The sequence below is a fragment of the Symphodus melops genome, assembly GCF_947650265.1.
Source record: "Symphodus melops genome assembly, chromosome: 6".
In the NCBI taxonomy this organism is placed as follows: domain Eukaryota; kingdom Metazoa; phylum Chordata; class Actinopteri; order Labriformes; family Labridae; genus Symphodus; species Symphodus melops.
Window position 1 is genome coordinate 6893301 of NC_136696.1, and position 24391 is coordinate 6917691.

The 24391-nt window shown below is 40.1% G+C and overlaps 1 protein-coding gene across 3 annotated transcripts in view; it reads right to left on the reverse strand.

Moving 5' to 3' along the window:
- The window catches only part of LOC306825124 (uncharacterized protein), a 56591-nt gene that overhangs the window by 16156 nt on the left and 16044 nt on the right, over positions 1-24391 (reverse strand). For 2 of the 3 annotated variants that reach the window (XM_079345678.1, XM_079345679.1), the window contains exons 10-14: positions 23331-23443; positions 20267-20344; positions 6450-6551; positions 3787-3980; positions 2164-2291 (exon numbers count right to left, since the gene is read on the reverse strand). In XM_079345678.1, coding sequence (XP_079201804.1) covers positions 2164-2291; positions 3787-3980; positions 6450-6551; positions 20267-20344; positions 23331-23443 — 615 coding nt within the window. The remainder of the gene's footprint in view (positions 1-2163; positions 2292-3786; positions 3981-6449; positions 6552-20266; positions 20345-23330; positions 23444-24391) is intronic. The other variant, XM_079345680.1, reaches the window with a different exon arrangement.

Below are 24391 nucleotides of genomic sequence, written 5' to 3' on the forward strand. Positions count from 1 at the left end.
TACACATTGCTAAGTACATTTCTTGGAAATCTTTTTGATAATATGGGTTGGCATCACCTGTGCTAAATTTAAGAGTAAAACCTGATTCATGCTTCATGTGGTCAGTGTGGTCAGCATGGTGTGGCTGGAGTGTACGGTCCCTGCGAATGTCAAGTTGTTTCATACTGAATGCGGTCAGAGCGGGTAGAATGGACCTCTTCCGTAGTCTCTCTCATCTCTTTGAACTCCTCCATTTTGAAAGTGACAAAAAATTTGAAAGGCATAAAGTCCATTCGAGCTCTATAGCCAATCATTGCAACACGGTCAGCGAGCTTGATGAGAATGTATCAAAGCATCCACAGTATGAAGGCCACTTTGCTCTCTCAAAAACTGTCACTGACTTTTGCTTCAAATGCAATGAATGAAAATGTATTCTAAATGTATGGTGTGTAAACCCTGAGCAGTGGGATTTCATGAAACTTGTTCTCTTCCTTGTTGTATGTCTCTTCCTCCTCGTCATCTTGATGACAGTTGTTCTTTGTTTTAATCTCTCAGGCGTGCGCTGTTCTCAAGACCGAGCAAGACACATTTTACAGTCGCGTCCTCCTCTACTAATTTGTCACCCAATAACAATAATTCTCATGGTGACCTCTGAGGACCCCTTCTGACCCACATTGTGGTGATAACAAACTAAACCACAGAGCACAAAGACTGCATTTGTGAGGAATTACAAGTATGCTTAAAACACCAGCACTTACACGTGCATGCAAACACATGGAAGACAGAACGTGCACACACACAGCACTAACACAAGAGTGAAGGCCTTTTGTTTGGAGTAGTACCCCTGTCAAAGGAAGAAACAACATTACCATGAGAGGATTAGAGGACTCTTGTAAAATTTAAAGTCCTGCTGGATGGCTTGCTGGTTTAACTACAGATACAGTGAATGTGAAAAATTCAACTTTTAATTATAAATAATAAACTGAAAGAGATCCACAAAAGAAGCTGATGTCATACAAGGAGAACAGCATAACTGATAAGAAAAAAAAAGTATGAGTGGGTGCACATCTTGTTATAGTGTTTTAGCATACACAGATGAAATGAAAGAAACTCTGAGATGACACTGCTAAGTAGATTTCTTGGAAATCTTGTAGGTCATGTGTTGGTAGCTCCTTATTAGCAAGCCATTTGTTTTAAAGATGTAGACACTTCTTGCTTTCAAACATATGGTGTTATAAGCAGGTGACTAGAGCAACCTGTGGACATTGGAGTAAATGCTATTCTGCCTGTTGAAAGTTGTTAAACTGCAGGATTGAATTTTAAAATTACTCTTCTAAGATAGAAACGTTTCATATTGTTGCTTTATGTTCTTTTTAGTTTATCTGTTGTGGTCCCACTTTCTTCTGCTTCTGTGAGAAAAATTGGCAGCAAAATCTGTGTATAGGGCCATATTTTTTTTAATTTAAATATTGATATATGACACTCGTGATTTGAGAATTGAATTACACGATGCATGACAGGGATATTGCCATATGGATATGTTGTCCCACTTTTAATTAACATTGCTGCCTTCAGATTACTGCTGAGAATTCAAAAGTTACGGCAAAGCTTGTTTGAAGCAGCTCTGATCCCAATTCCAAGTACAAGTGTTTGCTGTTGATGTAAAAGTCGTTAGCTTGGTAGCTTAATGAAATCCTTTTAAAACTTCCGTTTACAGCAATTTCCTTTGTTTTGGCTGACTTGAATGAACCAGTTCCCTAGTTTCACCTTTCCCCCACCTGCACTCTGCATGCTACACTGAGCAACTATACAGATGGGCAAAGACAGGACAACACCAACGTGTCCACTTGGTGATTTATCACACATGGAGTGTCTTGGTCTTAGAGATTTGATGAGCTTCAGAAAGATTTACTGTTGGTCGACTCTCACTGCAATATAATGCAAAGGTTGTCACGCCACTGGGCCCTTCCTCTGTCTGCTATGTACAAAGAATTAGAGTAAAATACACTTCTTGCAGAAACTTGTTAGAATTTATACTAAGAGGTCCACAGATGGCCATTCATGTACGCAAACAGTATCCTACTACACAGTCAAATGAGAAAAACAAACACTTCAGGAAAGAGCTGATGGGCATGAGTTCAGGCATGTGAAGTTCTGTATGCCTTTTGTAACCTTTGTCCTCACCTGTCAGCTTTCCCATTACCAGCTGTATCAGTCACATTGACAGATGCCCCAGTGAGATCACCACTGCTTCCCCGCACTGCATGCTGCTGTGCTCTGCCCATCTGCTGGCTCCGCCTCCTGGTTTTAATCTGTAAAAAGAGGATGGTGATCCATCTGACCATAAATCAGATAACTATGAGGTCCTTCATCACAATGAAGATGTATGAAGTTGCTCTTTCTTAGCTCCTAACCCCCAAAGTCCGAATAGTTAAACATCATTTAAAAGGTCCCATACTGTGCTTTTTTTAAAGGTTCATGCATCTAATTTATGTCTACTAAAGTACGTTAACAGTCACTAATGTTTGAAAAAGTATCTGTTTTCATGTACTGCCGCTCCATGCAGCGTCTCTAAATCCCCCACGATCAGGGTTTCCACGTGGGCTTAGTTTGATCGCTCAGCAAGGATGTCACATGGCTGTACAGCACGAGCTTGATCTTGCTACAACGAGCCAATGGGCTTGGATCTGTGATATTACATTGACAAATTTCATTTGGGGCGGAGGGGGAAACACTTGGGGCCGAGTGTTACATGCAGCTACTGCTAACAGGAGGACGTAGTCGCGTTTGAATTTGTGCAAAAACATGCACAAGACATCTGGAAAACATACTAAAGAGCATCTAAAACCAGAAAAAGCAGAATATGAGACCTTTAAAAGGAAGCGTTTAAATCAGTTTCTAGACTGAAGTGCTTTTAGTCCTTGTGTTAGGAAGTAAGGTAGCACTTTAAAACAATAACTTAAAGACTTTGAACATGTTTTAACCAAACATGTCTGAGGGATAACAATTTTTTCATGTGGACTCAGCCAAAACACCAGTTCCTGTTCAAATACAAATACAACTTTGCTACATGGTGCTATGTTTGAACTGACAAATTACATTTACAGTTCACACAGGGTTTAAGGATGTGTCTGAACCTTTTTACAACTAAAATTTGATTGAAAATGAGAGTTGGGTCATTTTTGGTGAAGAAATAAAAAAAGGGAAGTATAGATGAGTCAGCATGAAGAATAAAAACTTCACTTGTCATTAACGGTTAAAACAAGAGGGCCTGTACACACGCATTCCAAAATAACTATAATAAACTTTATTTTGTTAATGAAGAACTTCTTCTTTGTTTCTATTTCAACAGATTTAAAATGTTTACTTTGAAAGTACGCTTTGGATCTTTTTCATGTGGATACCTGAACCTTCAGGAAACATGTAAGAACACAGGTATTAACAAGCCACGGAAAATGTTTTTTTTTGTTCATGTCCAAAATGGACAGCTAAGGCAGCAACTGACTTGCACATTAATGTTAAACATGATTTGCACTTTGCACGTGTGCCAGCAGGCTAACCTTTGCTAATGAGCATAGGTTGGCGTAAAATTCATCCGCCAATGTTATTTTTTTTCTGGTTCATTTACAATGAATATAGTTGATGATGCATTCATGAGTCAAGACAACAATTTTCCAAAATAGAGGACTAAAAGTTCCTTAGTCACATAAGCTTCTTAAGAGAGATTTCAAGAAAAATCTGAAGGAAAAGAGCAAAAGAATGAATGTTAGTAAGTTGCATGCAATGACTACTTTTACAAAGCGTTACCTGAGCATGTGTAAGTGAAGCGGAGGTCCGTGTCCTAAGCCCACGCCTGCTGGGTGCAGGACTGCGCTGTCTGGGCTTGGCTTGTGTTTGAAAACCCTTCTCTTCAAGCCCCTGTCTACCCATTGGGTTTAACAGGTACCGCTGGGCCAGACCTATCACACGGTTCAGCACCTTCTTGACCCCAGTGACTGACTCTGCAGTAGAAAAAAAAACAAAAAACGAGTTAATGTCATAACTTCCTTAGACAAATGTCTTTTTCCCTGGACACTTTCTTCTGGTGTGTATGTATGTATGGATGTACGTATATATATATATATATATATATAGTACATATGCCATTGAGGAGGATGGTATAAAGATGCAAATAGATCTCATTTTTGAAAAAACTAACAAAAGGCCTTTGCTCCACTCAGTTGCAAATCCTGTGACGATACTTTATGCCGTGCTTATTGGGAAAACAAATCAACTTATCATTCCATTACAGACCTCAACTCAGCGATTTTTCAGTGTGTGAATGTGTCCATGTTACACACAAATGTGTGTTATCAGTGGCTCGCCATATTTACTCAGGGGGCACATTCTGCCAATGTAGGAAAGCTGTGAACATAAACCCACTTATAGCTCTGTGCTGTCCCTGATGTGTCTACATTTCTACTCTCAATCCCACACAACAACTAACAACCCTTGCTGTGTGCTACTTGGTAAAATATTACGAGCTTTAATGCATACGAGTTTATTTACTTCTTTTATGCCATCTTTCCACCATTGCTTTCTGAATAATGTCATCATATCTTTCTGTTACATGCCTCTCTCTTTTTTTTTTTTTTTTTCTTCAAATTTCGATGTTGAAATGAAGTATATATAAGTAGTATATTCACATTTTTGGTAGTTGTTTGCTGAAACTTTTATTTCAGTTTACTCTATCCTAATTGAATAACTATTTATACTGAAGTCTACATCATGAATCACTGTCATAAACTATACTGTATTACATATCATAATGTATCACAAAGCTCCTGATTAAGGGTTAGGATAATTGTACGTTTTTAATGCTAAAGCTACATGAAAACAGGTGTGCTGTGATATCACAGTAGCATTAGCAATGTTGAATAGATTACCCAATGCATCAATTTATTTAGTATATGTGTGTGTTACCAACAAGTCCTTTGCTCATAATGGAATAAAGTCCTGTAACTGTCAATAGTATAAGAAAGAGAGTCAGCCAGTTCTGGACTGATTGATGTGTACATTGCAAAAGTCAATTATGTGTTAGTCCCACTTACAAAAATGAGACTGTTCAATTTCAGTCATGACTGCAATAACATGCTAACATTTATTTTAAAAGTCCTGTTTTTGTTGGATTAACAGAATAATCCATATACCGGTAATCCTTTTAAAAAAAAAAAAAAAAAAAGTACTGACTTGATTGTGACAAGGCTGAAGATGTTTCAACTCAAATGCACAAAAAAATACATTCTAATTAGTTAGAGGTCCAAAAGACACTAGAGACACGAACAACTACTTCTGCGTCTATGACAACATTGGAAGATATACGCAGTTAGATGTAGATGAATTTAAAACCAGCATGATAAAATGTGTTTTGTTTTTTATCAGCATTGCTGGTGATTTTTAAGAGCCTCTGTTTCGACATTTCTTTACCGATTATCTATACATTTCTTTTGTCGCAAGTTACAAAAATCAGGTCTCTGTCGTGACTATACGGTGTTTTGTAAGTTGTTCAGTTTGCTTAACATTAGCTTTTGTTAGGGAACTCCACCAGGAAAAAAACAATGTAAAGGTAAAGTGTCCTGACATAGGCAGCTGCTCTAGAAGAAAAAGATTTACTTTTATTGTTCCCCGAAGGGGAATTAGGTGTGAGGGAGCAGCCCCCGGCAGGCGCTCCTGAGCTGGATTGGGGGGGGGGGGTTTGGGGGGGTTTGAGAGACGACTAACGACTTAGCCACAGCCGCCAGGTGTAGGGGGTGAATTGCTCCCCTGCTCCGTCAGGGTGTATGCAGGCCGCTGCTCCTGTGGTCGACTGCTTGGTGCGTGAATGAACGGGGATAAATAGAGTTTAGAATAAAAAAATTTAAAAACAATTTACCCTCGTAAAGACGAGTCATGCAAGTTCCTCAAATATTTTTGTTAACTCCTGCACCTTCTTGATTTTCATTAGTTGGTTGAGAAGTGAAACTGGTGTTCAAAAAGTTGAGCGATTTTCAACGGAGAGCACGGTTTTCACAGCGCCAAAAAACAGCTGAGAGGCCATTTGAGCTGTGGACTCTAAAATTTGGAAACACTGAACTGCACAAGTTTTGAATAAAAAATGGACACTTCTAGCACTCAAAACTGAGTTAGTCGACACAGGCACCAAGTCTTTAACTTTTAAGCAGTAAGGTAATTATCAAGGGTTTAAATGTGACTGCTTTGTGATTTATGAAGTCCCATTCAGACTTGTACATCTGAAACTTTTGCATGCCACTGCATGTTATATATTGAGCCCGCTATACTAAAAAAAAAAAGGATTTGCACTTTTATCTTATTTTATGGATGAGCTTGGATCATTCCTTATTCAGGCTAAAACATACTGATGTGGTAAGTCTGAATACATTATTTTTGTCCTACTATAATCCCAAGAAATGACAAGAGATGCACCCATTCACCTTTCTCAGTCGTCTTTTCATCTTCTGGAGGTGTTGATCCATTTTCATTTCCTCCTCTGCTGACTTGAGATGGATGTGTGACTTTTTGATTTTCATTTTTTTCTGAAAAGGGACAAACAAAAAAATGAACATACAAGGCAAGATTTATCAATGAATGGCATGAGTAGAAACTCAAATGTTCAGCAATGTAACAAACAAGCCCCACAAACAGTTTAAATACATTTAAAAACATCATATCACTATGAAACATAAAAGTGGTTGAAAGAAAATGTTACTATTTTAAGTGTAACACCTGCTATAGGATGCACTTTTTTGCTCAACCTTTAGGCAGACTCATGTTAGAAGCATTTCAGTTAGGTGAGTGTAAGTGCTCTGTAACTGGGCTGTGGTACGCTTAACTTCTTAGAAGTAGCACAGTACACTTGCTACTGCATGAACACAGTTAACATGCAATGGACATTCACACTTTAGCAATCTCAGCCTTGCATGATCCTGGAGTGTTAGATGGCTGTATCTGACCAAAATTACTCAAAATAAGCAACAAATAAGTTAAGTTATGGTCATGCCGCTAATATACAGTCTTTTGTAGTGCAACTGGACATGTTAAGATGGATAATTTATTTTTTAACACGATTCTCATCTACTCTGTCATGAACTGTGAGCTGTAAGGTCTTAAATAGACAGGTGTGTGCCTTTCCTTATCAAGTTCAATCAGTTTAATTAAACAGCTGGACTCCAATGAAAGAGCAGAACCATCTCAAAGAGGATCAGAAGAAATGGACAGCATGTGAGTTAAATATGAGTGTCACAACAAAGAGTCTGAATACTTATGACCATGTGATGTTTCAGTTTTTCTTTTTTTTAATAAATTTGCAAAAATGTCTACATTTCTGGTTTTTTTTGTCAAGATGGGGTGCTGAGTGTACATTAATGAGAAATAAAATGAACTTTTCTTATTTTAGCAAATGGCTGCAATGAAACAAAGAGTGAAACATTTAAAGGGGTCTGAATACTTTCTGTACCCACTGTAGATCGGAATTTAAACCGGATTATACGAACTGCAAATATTGTATTTCCTTACTTGGAGAAAAAAGTTCCAGATTGCAGTTCCGGTGCACTCTGGCAGCACTACACGAAGTTTGATAATATACAAGAGGTAGCCATGCTCAGGCCTGTTTTCCCCTCGAGCAATGTGAGTGCGGGCCAGTAAGGGGAGGGGGAGAGGAGACAATCATGTTCCAGCACAGTACGGGGAAACGGGGCCTATTGTGAGAGTTCCCTTACTGTCATTTTTGCTTTCTAGGATCGTTCTGCTGCCGAAAACATCAACAGTAGTTAATGTGTAAATACTTGGGAAACAGTTTAAGCTTCACAAGATGCTATTTAGTCTAGTTCAATTAAGATAATTATCAATTGACCCTTTTGCCTGTTTTACACAATGCCGTGTTAGTACGTTTAATACAAATTGATATTTGTGATTAAAGTTGCAGCACAAGCACTACTAAGTTACCAGCTAGTTTTTGAATTGCAGGTGATATATATATATATATATATATATATATATATATATATATATATATATATATATATATATATATATATATATATATATATATATATACATACACTGACATAATGTTCTATTTTTTTGAGGCAATGATCATGTTTGCCACAGACCTTTAATGTTGTTTTAAACTCACATGGCCGGAAAGAAATTGAGCTGTGAGTGTGGGTTGTGTTTCTTCTGTGGGAGGGCAGAGGCCATGTTTACTTCTAATTTGTTACCACCTATATCAGTGTTTTAACGTAAGCTTTGGGGATAAGGCGTCATCTAAACACAGAACTAATGATAAAGTACTGTGTTTCCTGACTGAGGCAGAGTTTCTACAGTCTGGTTATCTTTGAAGTTAAAACAACTACATTTTCCAGACTCCCCACCCCCACCCCCACTTGACTCACCCTGACTCAGTATCGCACTCTCTTCCTTCCCTTGCTTCAATCTATCTCAATCACTGTCAGACATCTGTTAAAAAGAGGTTCCCTTCTACAGCAAAATGCCAACTTCAAAACAGAGCCGTGTCACAGCATGTCTCCTGATCCTGATCCGAACTAGATAAGATCATTCGGCTCTTTAAAAATAAGTGGAAATGTCAAGTTTTGGAGGTCTGTGAATATGTTCAGATTTGGTTATTACAAACATGCCCAAATTCAGACCTCTTTTTGGCAACTTTCTTCTTCTCTCCAACATAATCTTATACAGAGACATAAAGAAGGGATCATGGAGCAAACCAATATCTGCACTAAAAAAAACTGTGAAAGCTAAAACACTGATGATCTCACCTGCAGAATTTCCAATGACTCAGAGGTCTGACTGTTATTGTTTTTGCTCCTCGATTTGTCCTGGTTCCACTAGTGCTTCTAAAGATGCCGTGTTTTTCTGAATTTTTCACCGCACTAATAAGTCACTTTCTTTCTCATCAGTGGTGTCACTCTTGCTCTATTTCACAAAATTTAAAGCCAAGTCATTGCTTAAACAATTGAAGATGTTGTAATATACTGTATTTTACTTCGGAGAGAAAAAAGATATCAGATAAAAGCAACTTCCTCCGATAAATTCACTTTGGATTCTGCATGTCCTTACTAGCTACCATAGTAACAACAATTATACCTTTAATCAAAAGACTAAAAGAATAAAACAGTATTAGAGATTATGTCCAACTGGTATTTGGAATTTGGTAGAACATACCCTTACTCAATTTATAGGAAAAATTCATCCAATAACATGAAGCCATTTGGACAAAAAACAAACAAACCATGACATCATATCCATTGACAGAAAAACAGCCGACATGGGCTGTCAGAAGCTGAGATAGAAAAATAGCAGACAATGCATGCCTTGTTTTTCTCAAAAGCCCAGAGTCCTTCAGGCTAATGATAAAGTTATAAATTATTGTCATCACCACTAACCATCAGCCCTCCGTCCCTCTGAGTGAACTAGCACATAAAGTAAGAAATATTACTTAATGGGGAGGTTAGCTATCTGATCTTAACTGAAAGAGGACAACCAGTGGAGCGCTTTTGTCTATATGCGTTCACTTTCATTCAACCATTTGAACCTTTTTTTGTTTTGTAAGGAAAAACTTCAACCATTGTCCACAAAAATAATACAAATGGGGGGGAATCACAATAACTGAAACACGATTGTGTCACAATACTTGTTCAGTCAGACAACTCAGTTTGCATGCGTTTGATATTTATTGTAACAGCAGAACATCGTTTGTTTGGCGTCTAGACTCCAGCCTCATCACTCCTGGCAGTTTTATTTAACATGCAGAAATTTGATTGATGAGATGCTATCTTAAACCCCCAACTGTAGGTCAGAGCGGCAATGAAAAAGCAATGGGGGGAGTGCTAAAATCTTGCAGCCTAAATAGAGAGATAATTGGAAGGAGGTTTAATAATAATAATAATAATAATAATAATAATAATAATAATAATATTGCATTGGGACTAAGAATATTTCTCAGCCCAGCGACACTAATGGGAAAAACACACCCTACTCTTATACAGTCCTAACAGGACAGCTGAGCTGTTATTTAAGCTAATCTTCAAGGTACTTACAGAAAAACCTATTTGTATCCAGTCTGATCAATGATTAGTCAACTGCAATAAGGTTACCACATTCAAACGGTATAACATTGACTCCCTCGCCTGAAAACAACTTGAACACAGTGTTCATCCTGCACTGTAGTTAAGTGTTGAGAGTCAAGGTCGAGTTTGTTTCCGCAGTCGAGTTGTAATTATAGGTCCAACTGATGGCCTCAAGGTCTGTTACAAGAAACACACAGCAAGCATACTCATGTGCATCTTCTTCACAAACAAACACAGATTGAGATAACAAATTACATAACACAAACACAGTGACGTGGGAAGCAAGAGCTTATAAATAAAAACATACAGCAGGGTGCAAATCACAGCAGTTAAAAATGTCAGTTGGTGAGATCAGCGCCGGGGTTTCTCTATGACTCAGGAATATAATGAGAAGGTATGAATGACAGTGTGTTTTACTGCTATCTCTCTCGCTCTCTCTCTCAGTTTCAGATGACAGAGTGCTCTGCTGATTCCTCAGTGTTCAGGAATTAATGCTGATGACACAGTCTTTTGAAGGTTGCGTTTTGGTGTGTTAGAAGCATCTGCTGTCCTCTGGGAGATGGCAGGGCAGCACACCTGTAGCTGGGATTGAATAAGCTCTAATGTAAGACTGGGCTCAGCACATCCCTTGGCCTGAGAGTTTACTGACGGTGCGTAATGGCACCTTTGAAGTACAGCTTATCAATGAAGGGGGGAAAGTAGACAGAACCAGTAGTGGCAGACGGGTAGATCTTGAGAGATATGATGACATCATAAGTTTTGTTCAATTTGATTGTCTGTCCATTTGGTTTACTTTTTTTAAAATGTAATTTGGTAAATGGTAAACTAAACCCAGTCCCTCCAGGAAGTCGTGAAGTCGTGAATTCACACAAATTCAACCAATCCCCGCGATTTCTGGGTGATCTTGCAATTTTGTCCAATCACCGCAACTTTTGTGCAAATTTGAACAATCAGAATAGTTTTCCCCGCAACTTTCACCAATCAGAATAGTCCCCTGTGAAAACAGCGAGCTGTACATCACCAAAATTTAGTGACCACGAACCAAACTCACTTCCCTGTTTATGTTCAGTCAGGAGAGTGTGCATGAAGCATTTGTGCGCTGAAAAGGAAAGCGCTGCAGGTCCGTCCTGTCTCCATGACAACAGTTTGTTGACAAAGTGCCGCTGTGTAGCTGACTCTGCTGTCTCTTTTTACTGCATGTTTAATATTTTTGATCGTTTTTTAACCCAGCAGACACGGAGCATAGACGATCTGGGTACAAGATGTGATCTGTAGGAAGATAGAAAATACAGGGAATATCATATTGAAAAGAGCGAAGAGAGCGAGAGAGAAGTCACTGAGTGAGGCAGAGGAATATACTTCAAGTAAATCGCTCTACTCAGGTTAAAATATCACTAAATCATGTCGAAGTGTGTGCAATAAAATAATTGACTTGAAAAAAAATCGCAACTATGTCGCAATTTAATTGCAAAAAACATTGCAACCTGCGTTGTAATTTTTTGGAAAAGCTGCCGCGAAATCAGGCATTTTAGGCCGCAACAATCCCCCAAAAAGTCTGCGAAATCCTGGAGGGACTGTAAATCTTCTGCAGAGGTCTTTTCAGTGAAATCAATCAGCCGTGAACTACCCAAGCCAATGAGTCAGATTCCACCATACTTGAGAAAAAAAACCCAGCAGTAGGACCGCTACCTCCGCCTTTGTGCAAGAAGGAACAGGAGCCCTGCAAAATGACCTCCAGCAGGCCACAGATGTGCATGTGTCTGCTCAGACGGTCAGAAACAGACTCCAAGAGGGTGGTATGAGGGCCCAACGTCCACAGGTGGGGGTTGTGCTTACAGCCCAAGACTGTGCAAGACGTTTGGCATTTGCCAGAGAACACCAAGATTGGCAAACTGGCCACTGGAGCCCTGTGCTCTTCACAGATGAAAGCAGGTTCACACTGAGCACATGTGACAGACATGACAGAGTCTGGAGATGCCGTGGAGAACGTTCTGCTACCTGCAACATCCTCCAACATGATCGGTTTGGCTGTGGGTCAGTAATGGTGTGGGGTGGCCTTTTGGGGGCCAAACAGCCCTTCATGTGCTCGCTAGAGGTAGCCTGACTGCCATTAGATACCGAGATGAGATCCTTCAACCCCTTGTGAGACCATATGCTGGTGTGGTTGGCCCTGAGTTCCTCCCAATGCTAGACCTCATGTGGCTGGAGTGCGTCAGCAGTTCCTGCAAGATGAGGCATTGATGCGATGAACTGGCCCGCCCGTTCCTCAGAGGAGACCCCTCAGGAGACCATCGGCCAGATCATCAGGAGCATGTGCAGGCTTTGTAGGGAGGTCATACAGGCACGTGGAGGCCACAAACACTACTGAGCCTCATTTTGACTTGTTTTAAGGACATTACATCAAAGTTGGATCTGCTTGTAGTGTGTTTTTAACGTTAATTTTGAGTGTTACTTGACATTTGATTTCCATTGATCATTTTTGTGCGATTTTGTTGTCAGCACATTCAACTATGTAAAGAACAAAGTATTTAATAAGAATACTTTACTTGTTCAGATCAAGGATGTGTTATTTTAGTGTTACCTTTATTTGAGCATATATATATATATATATATATATATATATATATATACTCAACAAAAATATAAACGCAACACTTTTGTTTTTGCTCCCATTTGTCATGAGATGGACTCAAAGATCTAAAATTCATTCCAGATACACAATATTACCATTTCTCTCAAACATTGTTCATAAATCTGTCTAAATGTGTGATAGTGAGCACTTTTGCTTTGCTGAGACAATCCATCCCACCTCACAGGTGTGCCACATCAAGATGCTCATCAGACACCATGATTAGTGCATAGGTGTACCTTAGACTGTCCACAATAAAAGGCCACCCTGAAATATGCAGTTTTTGCTTTATTGAGGGTCTGGGGACTCAGAACCAGTCAGTATCTGGTGTGACCACCATTTGCCTCATGCAGTGCAACACATCTTCTTCGCATAGAGTTTATCAGATTGTCAATTGTGGCCTGTGGAATGTTGGTCCACTCCTCTTCAATGGCTGTGCGAAGTTGCTGGATATTAGTGGGAACTGGTACGCGCTGTCGTATACGCCGGTCAAGCACATCCCAAACATGCTCAATGGGTGACATGTCCGGTGAGTATGCTGGCCATGCAAGAACTGGGACATTTTCAGCTTCCAAGAATTGTGTACAGATCCTTGCAACATGGGGCCGTGCATTATCTTGCTGAAACATGAGGTGATGTTCATGGATGTATGGCACAACAATGGGCCTCAGGATCTCATCACGGTATCTCTGTGCATTCAAAATGCCATCAATAAAATGCACCTGTGTTCTTCGTCCATAACAGATGCCTGCCCATACCATAACCCCACCACCACCATGGGCCACTCGATCCACAACATTGACATCAGCAAAGCGCTCACCCACACGACGCCACACACGCTGTCTGCCATCTGCCCTGAACAATGTAAACCGAGATTCATCCGTGAAGAGAACACCTCTCCAACGTGCCAGACGCCATCGAATGTGAGCATTTGCCCACTCAAGTCTGTTACGGCGACGATCTGGAGTCAGGTTAAGACCCCGATGAGGACGACGAGCATGCAGTTGAGCTTCCCTGAGACGGTTTCTGACAGTTTGTGCAGAAATTCTTTGGTTATGCAAACCAATTGTTTCAGCAGCTGTCTGAGTAGCTGGTCTCAGACGATCTTGGAGGTGAACCTGCTGGATGTGGAGGTCCTGGGCTGGTGTGGTTACACGTGGTCTGCGGTTGTGAGGCCGGTTGGATGTACTGCCATATTCTCTGAAACGCCTTTGGAGACGGCTTATGGTGGAGAAATGAACATTCAATGCCCGAGCAACAGATCTGGTTGACATTCCTGCTGTCAGCATGCCAATTGCACGCTCCCTCAATGCTTGCGCCATCTGTGGCATTTTGCTGTGAGACAAAACTGCACATTTCAGAGTGGCCTTTTATTGTGGGCAGTATAAGGTACACCTGTGCACTAATCATGGTGTCTGATGAGCATCTTGATGTGGCACACCTGTGAGGTGGGATGGATTATCTCAGCAAAGCAAAAGTGCTCACTATCACACATTTAGACAGATTTGTGAACAATGTTTGAGAGAAATGGTAATATTGTGTATCTGGAATGAATTTTAGATCTTTGAGTCCATCTCATGACAAATGGGAGCAAAAACAAAAGTGTTGCGTTTATATTTTTGTTGAGTGTATATATATATATATATATGTGTGTGTGTGTGTGTGTGTGTGTGTGTGTGTATACACACAAATATAATTTTGTAAACATCCCATTAAAATTGTGTGAAAGCTAAGAAAAAATCTAGAAGGAGTCAGTGTTATCAGTAATAGGTTTGCAAATCTCTTCTGAGTTCTTATTGCACCCAATGTTGTGTTCTGAAAAACACGGCTGCTGCAGTAGTTTGGAAACATATCATATCAGGCATTGAATCTGATTAAATTTAGCATTAGTATTAAAGAGTTACAAGGAGGATAAGCTCACTGAGGTTTAGTCAGTATAGTTAAAACATACTGAGCAATTTGTCGAGATTCAGTCGCCTCAGCATGACAACACTAACCGAGAAAAGAAAAGCCCTTTGAGTTTGTTGGTAAATCAAGAGTATGGAGGCTGGGACTGGACATGAGTTGCAAAATAGAAGAAGGAAGGAGGGAAGAAGGAAGAGCAAGCAAAGAAGCTAACAAAAAAAAAGACTGGAGAGATTAGGCAGGAATAGAGCTAAGGAAGGGGAAGAGCAGATGTTAAGGCTAAGGCAGGAAAAGGTTGGAAATACAAAAGTTAAGTCAAAAAGTACTTATTAAGTATGTGTACCAACTGTGTTGACATAAACAAACATTTAGGGTCAAATGTAGAAATGAGAAATTAATAATAAACAACTAGCCAGTGTCACTAAAAACTATTTGAGGAGAGCCATGTCACTGTGCACAGCAGGCATGCCTGTTGTGTGTCCTCCCCTTCCTCTCTCCAAAGATAGGAATGAGAGAAACTTTGGCAGGAAATATCTGCCACTCTGCAGCTGACAGGGAATATTTGTTGAGTGTGTGCATGCTTGAGAGGTTATTGGCAGTGTTTGTATTTGAACCAGCATGACAATTGTCAATGCTTCATCCCCATTCTACTCATAAAGTGTCAGTGCTTAAGTAGCAGACCATTGGACACACAGTGTAAGTACATAAATCGTAAGGTTTGGACGGTTCAGTTGTACAGTGTGAGCTGAGATTCTGCCCATGACATTTAAACAGTCGGACAGTTTACTCCTGTCTTAACGAATTTTTGTATGGAGAAAAAAAAACTGAACATAAAACACATTTTTTTATGCACATAGAAAGCAGACAGCTAAGAGATCCTAATGAAATGAATGACAAAAACTACTGCATGAGCATATGTGTAAAGGGCCAGTGTCACTGGATTTAAACCTCATAAATTGAGACTTCAGGCTAAGATTTAGATTTATCTGAAATTTACACCGTGAATCACTTTTCACTGGAGATGCTACAATCAATGTAGCCCATGTCTTTATTTTTTAACAACTCAGTCATCCACAGTGTATTATGGAAATATATTCATCAGCTAATATTCTCAAAATGGAGACAAAATAAATCTGTGCTGTTGTGCCTACCAGTTTCCAAAGTCAATAGCAAAATCAACTAGAACTGAAATATGAAGGTAATTCTTCTTAGTATTTTTAGATAAATGCATAGAAGCTCTGGAAAGGAGAGAACAGTGGATACAGATGGATAGAGGGATGTGGAGATAAGAGAGATAAGACACAAAGACTTGACCCGACAGAGAAGTAGGGCATAATGGAGGGGAGGGGGCTTGTATGCCCCTGATCCTAACCGACCTGGGAGTTTTGACCCTACCACACCCAATCATTCAGAGCCTGCCTTCAGGCCCTATGCAAGGTCAGAGTTCATTCCCAGTGGGCGAAGGTCCAATAAGAACAGGAAAGCTGGGGTATGTGGGCACTAAGCAACCAGTGACCCTTAAACAATTATAGGGTAGGGCTAAGGATGGCGTTATCACAAATGTAATACTTTGAACACAGTGAATAACAGGTAGGACAGAGAAAAGGAATGAGTGATGAAAAAGGGGTTGATGGGAGACCAAGTGAAAAGACAACACAGGATCTAAAACAGCAAGGTCTCTACTTCCTAACCTGTAATTACAGCTGCCAAAACTAAAGAGATTAATAATCTAAAAACAGAGTTTGGGGCCTTTAATTTAAACTTCACAAGTTCTTGTTGTATTGTGTTTGTTTTCTTGTTGCTGGATAAATGGATAAATGAAGACAAAAGGTCTTTGCCCCAGTGATGGACTTTAAAACCAGACCTCTAATTTCTTATCTTAGATGGTCTGCTTCTCAGATTCAGGAGTGAGCGTCTGCTTACCAAAGCTTGATCAACTAGGGTACTACATATGACCACACAGAGACCTGTTCTGAGATTCATATAGGTCAGTAAAACATTTAGCATCCACTCAAGCCCCTCTTTCCTAAAGTTTTTGTTTTGTTTGCTTTTCATGTATACTACCTTGTCCATCTATCCTGCTATTATTCATCTTGTTCTTATTATTCCTCAGTAGTTCCTGTCGACTTCTGATTGAATACTTGTGTTACTTGGGAATGGACATCTGCTGGGATGATTTACACTTAAATACTGGTTTGTACACAGAAATACAAAACCAGTAAGACAATGAATAAAGAGGTAATGTTAAGAACGAGCATTAGTTTGCATTTTTATTTCTTCCCTCTAATGTGCACTCACAGAGAAAGTTTGCCAGAAAGTTTGCCAGAAATGTTCAACAATAAGCTTATCAATGTTCACACTGAGCTCGGGAGGGTTTGCCTTTCAGTGGTGATTCACATCACTAATATTAAAGCAGGACACATACTGCTTGTGTGGATACTTCATTCATACAGATGAAAACTAAACTCTCTCTGTCAGACTCTCTTTGTAATTATGCCAAATGTTTCGTTGGTTCACTATCAGCTTTGTTTGTATTGTGAAACCAAGATTTTATTCAAAGGCTAAATCCCTTAGCAGCTTGCCACGGTGAAGCATTGACAGCCATTGCAAACATAATGACAAAATGAAATGAATAACTGCAGGTAAAATTCAAATGTAAAAACACCACTACTTTTGATTTGATGCTCGATGAAATTTGTCGGTGAGAAAAACAACTTTTATGACGCCTACTTTCTATTCAGAATTAAAGCGTATAGCTTTTTCAGAACACAGTTACCTTAAGCATAACAACGCCCTTGGCATAATCTTTATTTTTTTCATGTTAAATGGAGCTCACAGACCACTCATTTCAAAATAATCAAACTGTTGAGACACTTTGGGTCCCTTCTAACTCACTGGCCAATCAAAATCTAAAAGGTTTCTTATATCAAACACAGCAACAATAGAAGGAGGTCACATTTCCAGGTCTAGATTTGCTGCTAGGTAATTGTTCCCTCCTTGAATAAAAGCAATTATTAAGCATAGAGCCATTCAAAACCATCTCAACAGTTACTAAAAAGGGAAGCTCAAGGGCTGAAGATAACTATAGTAACCACGTAGCACAAGGCATCATTTGGAAGCGCTCTGAAATTGAGGTTGTTATCTCTACCAGTACAAAAAAAAAGCTTTGTGACCAGTGACCCAGTCAACAGTTTAGCCAAGCCTTCAGGACACTGGCCCTGCCCTATAACCTGCAATATGAAGTTGAACTACTTGGTACAGGGGCGAGCCAGCAGCCTAGTTGTTAGCACACTCACCCATGTATAGAAGTTTAAATCCTCTGGTATGGTTCTGGCCTTTGGCTCCTTTCCTACGTCTCTCTCTATTCTCTTCACCCGGTTTCTGACTCTATCCTCTGAACTTGGTCTAGTATGTAGGTCATTGTTACTAAACACTACAAAACAAAAGTTTAGGTTAAGACCCCTCTGTCCCACACGAGTTAAAGAGAAAGGTTGGTGAACAAGCTCATTTTTCATCTCACCAAGAACAAGCTGATGGACCCTCTTATTTTCCTAGAAACCTGGTCAAGTGATTCCAACTTCTAAGGAGTAAGATAAGAGCTCCGGCACGGTATATACAAAACTGTTGAATAGAAGAGGTATGAAGCCAGCCCATGAGTCACAGTTCCACTCTCAAAAAGTGGCCTCTATTTAAGGGAGTGGGATAGCCTAAGCTTGATTGACTACCACTTCAACCATCACAGACCAATACAGATGGAGAGGGAGGGGCCATTTCAAACAGCCTTTACAAATGAAATGCTTGAAACACAGGCCCTAACTAAGGTCAGAGGCAAGCTACGTGCCCTGGGCTAAGAAGTCTCATCCAGGTTAAAAAGGTGAAATTCCTGCAAGTCTAATTGACACACCAAAAGATGCTTCAGATCACAAAGGTAACTCACATAAGGGCGCCGGTAGCGAAGTGGCAGCACGCGCGTCACCATCTATACAGTACATTGTATATAGTCCTCACGCGGGCGGCCTGGGTTCGACCCCGGCCTGTGGCCCATTTCCCGCACGTCTATCCCTGATTTCCGAGACTATCCACTTTCTCTCCCTCTCTCAATAAAGAGCAAAAAAGCCAGAATATAAAACTTTAAAAAAGGTAACTCACATATTGTTCTACAGATACCTCAGAAGTGTGTGTGTGTGTGTGTGTGTGTGTGTGTGTCTGTGTCATTCCCTTAAGAATGTTTCAAGGAGAACAACTCTCATCTGTAGGTCATAAACTCCAGATTCTGACCCTAGAAAATCCCCCAGATCATATCCTTTATAGTCTTATTGTGTTTACGGGTGGTCACTCTCTGAAAACTCAATGTGACCCTTTCTTTATACCTGACCTTACATGTGATCACATGGACTTCCTGCTCCTCTTTCAGATCAATACAGAGGGGAAATGGTGCCATGGTGATTACCCTCACAACATATTGAAGAGGTTCTGGTGCAACACACACACACACACACACACACACACACACACACACACACACACACACACACACACACACACACACACACACACACACACACACACACACACACACACACACACACACACACACACACACACACACACACACACACACACACACACACACACACACACACACACACACACACACACACACACACACACACACACACACACACACACACACACACACACACACACACACACACACACACATTAATTAGTGCAGTACGCCTTAAGGATCCAAATAACAGATGGACAGTGAGGTAAAAACAAAAAAATGGAGTGATGACAGAGATAAGACCGAGACTATAAGAACAGATGGCAATAGAATTCACTGGCATGAAAAGTATGGAAGCACAGGAATGCATCAAGATAAATACAAAACACATACAGTAAGAGAATTTCTGATTTCCTTTCTGAAGGATTTGACACCCAAGTTGTATCCCTATTCTTATGACATAAGTTGATAGAAACCCATCATTCACTTGGTCGTCCTGCAGGTCCAAAGGCCTGACTCTAGGGTCAAGAGTTGGAAATAAGCAATAGTTTTAAACTCCCTGTGCAGCATATCAGTACCATGCACTTCACTGAAACTAGATTAAATCACATTGTCCCTATTAAGTGAATGAAGTCAAAAATATTTTTTCAGAAACATAATTGAAATGTATTCCATATAAAAGTGGCACTGGTAGTAGGAGGTTGTTTGGGGGCACTGTAAATGCTGAGTCACTGCACTAAGGCTGAAGCTGCAGGCTCACAGGAACTATGCTGGTGTCATGGGAGCCTGTGGAGAAGTACAGGACTATGGCATCTGCTACTACAGCAGGGGGGGCATGGGGGGGAATAGTGACAGGATAAATTATAGGGGGCAAAGGAGGGAGAGTGTATGCATGCAAAGGAAAACAGAGCTGAATAAGAAGGAGAATAATTCATGAGGGGGGAGCGCGGGGGGAGGAGAGGGAGATATTTAGTAGGACACACAAAAAAGAAAGAGGGCAAAGGGAGATATGGTGTGTGTGTGTGTGTGTGTGGGGGGGGGGTAATAGAATAGGACTGTAACCTTTAGAAAGACAGAAGGACATATTTAAAGGAATGAGAGCTTCTCAGCCTGACTCAGCTTTACCTGAAGTCACTTCAATTCTGTCTTTAAGTGCTGACTCATCATGCTGTTGGACAGACCCCAGGGATCCCACCGTCACAACTGAAAAAATCCACAACAATATCAGTCACCACATTTTTTTTTTTACTAGGGCAATGCAACAACAAAAACAATCATTCAGAGCTTTCACGTTAAAAGAATAAATGAAGATATACATATAAATGTTTCCCCACAGAGCTACCAGCAAAAATTCAAAGGACCGAATAATTTTCCTTTTAAACAATCAAAGATCCGATCAGTGTGCTGCAGACGGAGGAACAAGTCTGCAAAACAGTTCCAAAACAATGAGGCAGCAATGTGAAGAAGTAAACATTCAGAATGTCTGGTACAATAAAACCAACACTATGGTCGTTAGCAGATGAGATCAAACATGACATCAAAATGACACAAATTGCAAATCTACAGTAATTTGTACTATAGCAGGAGTCTGCAACCTATTTTATAAGATCCGTCTTTTGAACCCTCTTTTTTATACAGCACATTTGTCTGTGAATTAGGGATCGGTATTGGCGGCCGATGGGTCAAAGCTAGTCCACCATCAATAATCTTTACCAGCAAGTTCTTTTGATTGTATTATTTTCTGTCCCTTCTCTGATGTGACGCCACTCTTGTGGTTAGCTGCTTATGGTGACAAGCCTCTCCACACGAGGCTCATCTATTGTGATAACTGAGTGGCAAGGGAGACTTTAAAACAAGAAATAATAAAATGCAGTTTGCAAATCTGTACACACACTTTGCAAATCAGTGCGCCTGAATCTCAAATCTGTGGGCGAGGTATCTGAAACTGTGAGGATGGTTTTGCATTGGTAATTTGTGTGGTTGTGACAGTTGCTACCATGCTCTCGGGTTGGCTTGGTAACATTGTGGTTACTGTCACATTTTTAGCAAGTGTTCCCCATCTGCATCATGTAGAGGGCAAGGACCATTTGCCAATTTCAGGCAGACAGGAAAAGTATATCAGAGTCTTGTTAATTGCATTAAATAAGAGGCCATGGTGATAATTTAAAAACATCGATGACACGCACTTATAGACTGGCAAAGGAAAGAGTCCTAATACCCGGAAGTGAGTTAGCTTTGGTTTCCTAACTCTAAAAGTAAATGGGTATTTTTAACAGGTTTGTGTTTAGACGCCTGAAATAAGGTCAGTGGTTAACACAAGCTGAAGAGATGTTGACGTTTTGTTAGACGAGATAAACTACGTTAGCTAAGACCCCACTTGGGAATTTTGAAGTTTTTACGCGCCCGTAAAATGGCGGTTTCTAACAAGTAGCTAACTGAAACTACAGTGGTTTGGTCTTCTCACTAATCCTCCTTACAGCCTGGAGTCATCTTTTTGGAAATATTAGGTTAATAAACAACTTATTAAGCTAGGGTTTCGCTAGTTTGTCAAAACCGCTGATTAGATCGATGAATCATAACGGTCGTGACGTCATTATAAACCGCGTAGTTCGCTTGTTGCATAACGTTAGCTTTTTACTTCTCTCGGCTGCATTAACTCTTCAAACTCCATAAATGATGTTCATCTGTAAAGATTATCCCACTGAGCAAAACAGCTACGCATCAGAAACGTGTGTTTGACACAGGGATTATTTTCTGCAATGATCCAAAATCCAATACAAAAATCCCATACACAAATTCTCATAGGAACCACGGGCGCCATTTTTTTCAGGTTGGCCTACAGAAATACATCATCATTATACCAGTCTATGGTCAGTGTATTAAGCCCTTGTATGCCAAAGATGGCACAAGTTGTCTACCACTGTACTATGGAATATCTGTAACATATTGTACCAGCAATTTGCATTAAGAGTCATGTCCTTCTCCTAGTCTTATTTTTTTCACATTGACTTGACAAAGACCAAATGTTTTTCAGGAACATCAATGCTGGGAACAATTCTCCAACAATCCAATAGAGCTAAACACACACAACATCATTATCGCTATGCCCAGTGACAACACTGTGTTTCAATGACAGAGAAAGTGAGTGAAAGTGAGAGAGAGAAGGCCAAACACAGGAATGTTTAACTGTGTTAGTGAGGCTGAGAATGAATCAGCCCGTTTCCTTTGCTGCCCTAAGGGCTAGACAGTCTGACAGCCCAGAAAAGAAGAGTGACTCATCGTTAGTCACACACAGCTACACATTGTACACACGCACTCACGCAAACAAGGATACAGGTCAACACACAGTGTTAGCGGTTAGTCCTAACGGGTTGCATTTGTTTGTGGTTTCCACATCCTTGAAAGAAAACCTATCATGATCCCTCAGAGTCTTTTTGTGTCATTTTTGTAAAACAAACTCTTACACTGAGTCACTCTCTGTCCCCCTCTTCTCCTCCCTTGCCAACTTATAAAGACAATCCTGCAGCCACCGACATGTAGCCTCCCTCTGTCTAGTCTAGGAAGGCTCATACACAGACAAATGTGGACACTACAGCCAAGAAGTAAAAAAAAAAACACACACAAACACACACACACAAGTATACGCACATCAGGTTTGCATTCCATTCTGTCTGTCTTTTGTGAAGATGAGACTGCGGGGTGAGGGGTTTCAAGATCTTATAGAGCGGTTATCTGAGCAATCTTCAAAAGAAAAAGAGCTCCTTTGATCTGTCAAGTTAAAGAAGGCCTAGACTCATGAACACAAGCAGTCAGGTGAACTTGGGCAGCCTTCAGAGACTGTCAACTGATGTAATACGAGTTTTTTTTATAAGGTCCAAAATACAGTTTCATTGGTTAAGGTAGTGAGATACAGAACAGTCTTGTTTTCTTTCTGCATGAAAAAGCCGTCAATGTCTCTTAAAAAAAAAAAAAAAAGTCCACACACCCAACCGTTTTTTTAACAAAAGTTTCAGTGTGTCTGTTAGTGTGTGTAATAGGATCAGCATATGTGTCAGTAAGGGTTAATTAAAGAGGGCTGAATAAGTAACCAGAGTTTGCGCGACTGTCCTGTGAAGTCCCAAGTGTCCTTTTGCTCCCTGAGCCTCTGCCTAAAAGAAACGTCTTTGTCTGTAAAATGTGTGTGTAGTACCTTCTTTGATTCCATTGTGGCTATCATCCAACACTAGACTGTCCATGCATTTAAGTTCCCAGTCCTGGACCTCGGTATTCCACAGAGCAGGGACCAACACAGTGTACTGGGCCCTGCAAGGGAGGGAGGAAACAAGATGGGAGGACTGATGACTTCACAACTTACAAATTAGGGCAAAAGAATTTAACTTGAAAAATAATACTGCAACAAGAACAATGTGCAATTGAACATACTGTTTATATGCGTTTGTAATCTACTTGTATGTTTTAATTCCAAGAAACCTTGTTGAGAAATAGAAGAGGCTATTCAAATTTGAGGGTTTAGTCTAAATGAGTCTTGCGTTTTACCTGTGGCTTGTTTTTGAAATCGTTATTTGGTCATCTGTGTGTTGAGAAAGTTTGAGGTGAGAGTGTGCATCCTGCAGGCATTACTTTTTTTAAAGTCACAGCACTTCAATAATGTGAGAGATTAAGCACCTCACAGTCTGCTGAGGCAATTAATGCTGCAGTTTTAATTGTTACCACCGATGAAATTCTGCTCTCTAAGTTTTGCAATGTTATTAATAAGTCTTTAGACATGAGGCCCAACCGTTGTGATAACTAAATTGGTCTTGAAACTTGTCGAAATGGGAGGTATGTCTTTAGACATCTACTGTATATAAAAACGAGGAAGGCAATGACGTCTTCGAAGTCCAGACCTCTGGTCCCATTATTTATAACATGCATTTATCTTTGTACATTAATGTGGCAGATAAACACAATATCATAACTCTAAAAATTGTGCAGAAAATGTTTTAGTAGGAAAAACAATGTTGTTGCTTAAAACATCCTGGAAGAGACCTCCAGACCCACCTTTACCTAATGGGACCAACAGTGAAATGTAAATGGTAAATATTAATTGGACTTGAGCTTAAATAGCGCTTAGTCTTCTGACTACTAACAGCGCTTTTACACTGATGGCTGCTTTGTTTAGAAGTAACTAATCCATTCATACAATGCCACCGAAGCAGCGGGAGCAATGCTGGGTTTCCCAAGGACACATCGGACATGTTGCTGAGGTAG